The sequence below is a fragment of the Eumetopias jubatus genome, unplaced genomic scaffold, assembly GCF_037043125.1.
Source record: "Eumetopias jubatus isolate StellerSeaLion01/CBP00866 unplaced genomic scaffold, mEumJub1_p1.0 scaffold_3, whole genome shotgun sequence".
Taxonomy (NCBI): domain Eukaryota; kingdom Metazoa; phylum Chordata; class Mammalia; order Carnivora; family Otariidae; genus Eumetopias; species Eumetopias jubatus.
The window spans coordinates 20,326,501-20,332,500 of NW_028274809.1; the positions used below are offsets into that span (position 1 = coordinate 20,326,501).

Below are 6,000 nucleotides of genomic sequence, written 5' to 3' on the forward strand. Positions count from 1 at the left end.
CCCTTCTCCTTGGAGTATGGAAAACTTCTAGTAGTTGGGACATTTCCTGTTTCCCACCATCTTCCCTGCTTAAAATAGCCATTGGAGTCAACACAGGAAGGCACATGGGGCTGTAGCCGCCTCTGACAGCTCATTAGGCCCCAGCAGCAGTGGGGGCCTGGGGCTTCAGAGCAGAGAGAGAGGCAGCAAGGAGCACTTATGGCCCAGCTGCCTAGCCCAGAGGCCCCCCTCCGTGCACAGCTGCCAGGAAAGGGGGCCAGCCTACCCCTTGCTGTCCTCTGGACACTGGTCCCAGGGCCGAGCACAGTGTAACTGACAAGTCGAAATGGACCAAGCGCTGGACACACAGTCTAACTCGTGTCTCGGGTCCACGCCGTCAGCTTCACAGCATTAACACAAGCTCCCTCTGTCCCAGCTTCTCTCTGAAGAAAGGAGAGCAAAGAAACATGTGCAGTTGGAATCTTCCTTTCTTCCTCTTCCCCCAACCCCCCTTTTGTTTCTTTGGTGCCAGAAGATGAAGGAAGAGCTTGGAGAGTGAGGGCCACACAACCTAACACCCAGACAAGGAAGAGAAGGTGTAGCCAGCATGGAATTGGCGGCTGTGTTTCCTTACCTGGGAAGGTCTTAACAGGAGCCTTTCTGAGAACCACCTGTGCGATTTGGGTAGCCTCTCCCTCTCTGAGCCTCACTTCCCTCATTTGTAAAGTTAAGTGGTTGGACTGGATGCTCTACGAGCATCTTCCTGAACCTAGTGTTCCACAAGGCATCCCTGGTCTGCAGAGGGTCTGGGTGAGGGTCATTTGCCAGGGAAGTGGGGTAGGTATATGACTCAGAGTAGATAGCCTCTAGGCTACCCCCTCCTCTGTTCCAGGGCAGGTCCTCCTCTGTTCCAGGGCAGGGCTGAATTTTTGTGTGTGTGACGCAGAACACGGGCTCTCTGTATAGGGCATTAGGGGGTGGGCGGGGGGGGGGGGCTTGGGGAGAAGTGATGGGAATGTATCTTTCTTCCCTCAACTTCGAGGTTGTTTTGACACAGTTGGGAAATCCATCTTGTGGCGAAAGAGGCCAGAAGGTGGGGTGCCTTAGCCTGTGGGAGAGAAGCTACAGGAAGGGTTTAGTCCAAATCTTCTGGGGAAAGGAAGGAACAGGGTGAAGGAGGGGCTTTCCTCAGCTCCGTGAGATTTGCTGGGCCAGGCTTTTCGACAGGAGAGCAGCTCCATGATGTGCGACGGTTGGCGGGAATTGGGAAGGATGGGCAGGCTGCTCGAGGTCCCTTCCAGCAGTGAGGATGCTGCCTTTCTGTGCTAGTTTTCTTTGACCACCATGACAAGGTACCACCCACGTGGTGGCTCAAGACGACAGAATTTAAGCCTTCCCGGGCTGGAGGCTAGAAGTCCAAAATTAAGGTTTTGGCAGGGTTGGTTCCTTCTGGAGGCTCGAGGCGGAGTCTGTTCCAGGCCTTCCTCTTAGCTTCTCGTGGTGGCTGCCAATCCTTGGTGTCCCTTGGCTTGTAAATGCATCCCTCGGTCTCTTTCTCCGTCTTTATGACCCTCCCCGCATGTCTCTCTGTCTCTTCCCCTCTTCGGATAAGGACATCAGTCATATTGGACTGGGGCCCACTCTAATCCAGCACGACTTCATCTTACCTTAATGACATCTGCAGAGACCCTGTTTCCAAATAAGGTCACATTCACAGGTACCCGTGGTTAGGGCTCCAACAGACCTTCTTGGGGGGCTATAATTCAGCTCCTAACACTGTTTCTCTCTCTTCATCTCTCTTTAGACAACAGCCCCGAGACACGGGCTAAAGTGAAGTTTGTCCAGGACACTTCCAAGTATTGGTACAAGCCTGAGATCTCCAGAGAGCAGGGTGAGTCCTGGGTGCCACCGAGCATCCTGTGGTCTGTCAGAGGTCACAGCTGGCTGCCACCCACCATGTCTTCCTCGGGCAAGAACACAAGCAGACTCACTCCTTTTTGCCGTATGTGGTGGTCACACAGAGGGGCCGGGATCAAGGTCAGATCATAAGAGGCACCTCCCCAGGCTGAAGTGTGGGAGGACAGAAGCAGGATTTGTAGACCCATGAAGGGTCCTTAAAAGCAGCCAAGTCTGGATTTGCCAAGCACAGTAAAAGGCCAGCCAAGGTAATAGCAAATCTTAGCCCTCTGTCTACGTGACGTGGGAGACTTTTGCACATTTTACGGAAAGAACAGAGTTGGGATCGTGGGGCTGGAGATGAGGCCCACTTCAGGCCCCCAAGGCTGGTCCGTGCGGATGTAAGGCAGGCGTTGGCAATGGGCTCGAATCCGGACCGCTGCCTGTGTGTAACCATGGTTTTAGTGGAGTGCACCGTGTCAATTCGCTTCTGTATTGTGTGGCTGCTTTGGGGCTGCCGTGGCAGGGCCTGGTCCTCACGGTAGAGGCTGCACGGCCTGTGGAGCCTGAAATATCTACTACCTGGCCATTCATAAAAGACGCTTGCTTACTCTAGCAGAGGAGTACCCTTAGGAGTGTTTAAATTCTAACTAAAGAACGAGATTCGATAGGCCTGGTGAGTCTTAAATAAGGCCAGGGCCATCACCATCTTCTCGCCTCTTCTCTCCTCATCTGCTTCCAACCGCAGCCATCACACTCCTCAAGGACCAGGAGCCGGGGGCCTTCATCATCCGCGACAGCCATTCCTTCCGAGGGGCCTACGGGCTGGCCATGAAGGTGTCTTCTCCCCCTCCGACCATTATGCAGCAGAATAAGAAAGGTAGCCCCACCCCCCTCTAGCAGGGCTTCCGGACCATGTGCTCTGTCCCGTGTCCTCGGAGCCTGAGGTGCCCAAGGACCCCGAGAGCAGCAGGGGAGCTGGTCCCCGCTGAGTCAGACTCTTCAGGAGGATGAGTCCTGGGCCTGGTGATGGTTGGGGTCAGAGCGCAGGGAAGCAGGATTATGGGGACCCTGTGGTTGTGTTTGCTTGAGCCGTGGTCTCTCCATTCTGGGGGTTCTGGCCATACTACCCGTCCCACTCAGAGCCGCACGTGGGGAAGGGATGGAGTGCCATTGGCAGGTGCTGGGTAGGGCACCACGAAAAGTGCTCCATCCTCCCGTGTTTCTCTTCATCCAGGGGACATGACCCACGAGCTGGTGAGACATTTCCTGATCGAGACCGGCCCCAGAGGAGTCAAGCTCAAGGGGTGCCCCAATGAACCAAACTTTGGTGAGCTGTCCCCCGCCTCCACAGCCTACCCGCACAGAGTCTCAGGCAGTCCCCGGTCCCCTGAACTGTGGCTGCTTCTCTTTGCCACATGCTTTTCTGCATTTGTCCCACCCCACTGAAATGCATTACCATTAGAATCTGAATAACAACCATAACAACTGCCTATATCGACCACCCCCTACGATGTGAAAGTCACCATCTGGGAACCTTATATTACTTCTGGTCTCATAACAGTCCTGCATGGCAGGACTAAGCTAGACTTACCCAAGGAACACAGAGCTAATAAGTGACTGAGCTGGGATTTGATCCCACGATTCTCTGATACTTTGGCTGCACCATCCTGAGAGGGGCCCTAGCAGCTGGAAGGACTAAGGAGAAATGTTGGGAGGAATTTTCTAGAAAAGAAACCTTGTGGCTGCTGGAGGGAGCCTCTGGAACCTTCTCCCTGAGATCTTGCTAACAAAGAGGGGGTGGATTTTCAGCTTCATTGGTGGGATGAGGGAGAGGTGATAAAGAAGCTGGAGATTACGGATAGCGGGGTGGGGTGTCTGGGCTCCTCAGGGCCCTGGCCCGCTCCCAGGGACACTGGTCCTGACGTGCCATCTCCTCCCACAGGGTCTCTCTCTGCCCTGGTCTACCAGCATTCCATCATTCCGCTGGCTCTGCCCTGTAAGCTGGTCATTCCAAACCGAGGTAGGAACGTGAGACTCCTTGCTCTCCAAGTACATCTTTGAGCTGGCCTCCTCCTTGTGTCAGCTCAGCCAGCCACGCCAGAACACGGGCCAGTGTTGGAGGACACGGGTCCTTTTGCCAATCCGGGGAAATTCAAGACTACTCTCCTTCCCCCGAACCCTGCACCCACCCATTAAAAAAAAAAAAAAAAAGGAAAAGTTCTTTAAAAAACTTAACTCTAGGAACACACATAATTGACTTGCCAGATTGTTCTGGAAAATTCTCTGGTGGCTTTAAGGAATTCTTTCATCAATCTTCAGAATAAGCCCCGGAGGAGACAGTGATGGGAGGAGCGTGTGGGGAGGATGGGATGGACATCGGTGGGCGGGGTTGAGGGGAGGGGAAGGGGAAGGCAGATTTAGGTCGTGGGGAGTGTTGCCCAGGGGTTGGAGGTTGGTGTGAGTAAAGAGGAGGGAGTGCACTCAGAGGAAGAGGTGGCTGTGCGCCTCATGGCGTGGGAAGGAAATGGGGCCAAGATGTCCCCGGAGTTTCCAGTCCGCTTGGCTGTGAGGGTGTTCTCTGGGGGGGTGCAGAACTGATGGGAAGAGCAAGGCCTGCTGACTGTGGGAAGTATAAATGGAACCTGAGAGCCTCAGGACATATAGGTGAGAATTTGAGGGGGACCCTGGGCCCGGCGAAGGAGAGTCTAGCTTCCTTTAGAGAAGTATTCCAGCTTTGGAGGATGGCAGATGGACATCCAAAACCCTTCACAGTATAGGCTTCTGCCACCCGGCCCCACGTACGAGGCCCACGTGAGGGGGATTATGCTCGGCCCTGACCTTGAGGTCTAGGAACTGGAACCTGGGTCCCTTCTTCCCATCCTCTCTGTTTAAAACTAGGATATTCAGAAGTGTCTCTGGGACTTTCTTCCAGTTTCTCTTGGAGCTCCTGGGGTTATGCCCACACACAAAATCCCCAATATTATTTGATAATTTCTATATATCCAACTCAATTCATTGAATTATTAATGATAATTGACCAACGTTATTAGTTTAAAAGTTCAAATACAACTTAAGTAGCATTATTAACCCTGCAATTTGGACACCAACTAAATTATAGTTCTATGAAATTTATGAAAGTAGTTTAGCGATTATAAAACTGTTTGATATTTACATTGTATAAAACAGTGCTTCTCAAAGTATGGTTCCCAGACCTGCTGCATTGGCACCCCAGGGAACTTGTTAAAAATGCAAATACTCTCAACCCCACCTACTCAGAAACTCTGGGGTGGGGCTCAGCAATCTGTGTTTTAAAAAGCCTGCACTCCAAAGTCTGAGAAACACTGGTACAGACAATACTCAGTTCTCATTAATATTGAAATTGTAGTTGTGCTGCATTAAGGGCTTGATGATGTAGGGCATTCATTGATCTGCACAAAGACACATCCATGCACAATGACAACAGTGACACCCATTGCCACTTGAAGACCTGCTTTATGCCAAGCACTGGGCTCGCGCTGTACGGGGGTGGGGCGCATCTTCAAAGCCCCAACAAAATGGGTACGATTGCATCTCCATTTTATAGATACTTGGCAGATGCTGGGGCAAGGCTCTGAGCCCCACACTGTTGGACCCCAGAGCTCTCAACCCGTGTGCTGCACACTTACAGTCATCGTTGGAATGTTAAGCCTGGACACACATGTGCCAACTGCTGGGGCCTGTTATGAAAAGCAGTATCCGTTGCACAAAGTATTTGCAGAGCTTGCCTGAGGCCCAGCCAAACGTGTGCTGCTTTCCAGCTCTAGAGTTTTAATTACCAGCTGAATTAAATTTTTGTCTCAGACCCCACAGATGAATCGAAAGATAGCTCGGGCCCTGCCAACTCCACCACTGATCTGCTGAAGCAAGGGGCAGGTGAGTGGCCACCCCAGACCGGGTACCCGCCCAGGCCTCTCCTCTTGCCTGCAGTGTCCCCTCCTGCAGACCCAAATATCTCTGGGCTGTCCACATTTCTCTGTGTGGATGCCTGGCCGGAGGCTGGCCTAAAATTCATCAACTCCTTCTCCCCCGAGAGATAACTTGGTGTGTCATCCCCACCCACTCTGGCCCCCCTGACTCCTCTTT

At 52.7% G+C, this 6,000-nt stretch overlaps 1 protein-coding gene across 6 annotated transcripts in view; it reads left to right on the forward strand.

Moving 5' to 3' along the window:
• Window positions 1-6,000, forward strand: part of TNS1 (tensin 1) — a 220,232-nt gene that overhangs the window by 208,584 nt on the left and 5,648 nt on the right. For all 6 annotated transcript variants that reach the window (XM_088022031.1, XM_088022033.1, XM_088022032.1 and 3 more), the window contains 5 exons: window positions 1,784-1,870; window positions 2,624-2,755; window positions 3,113-3,205; window positions 3,821-3,898; window positions 5,719-5,790. In XM_088022031.1, coding sequence (XP_087878157.1) covers window positions 1,784-1,870; window positions 2,624-2,755; window positions 3,113-3,205; window positions 3,821-3,898; window positions 5,719-5,790 — 462 coding nt within the window. The remainder of the gene's footprint in view (window positions 1-1,783; window positions 1,871-2,623; window positions 2,756-3,112; window positions 3,206-3,820; window positions 3,899-5,718; window positions 5,791-6,000) is intronic.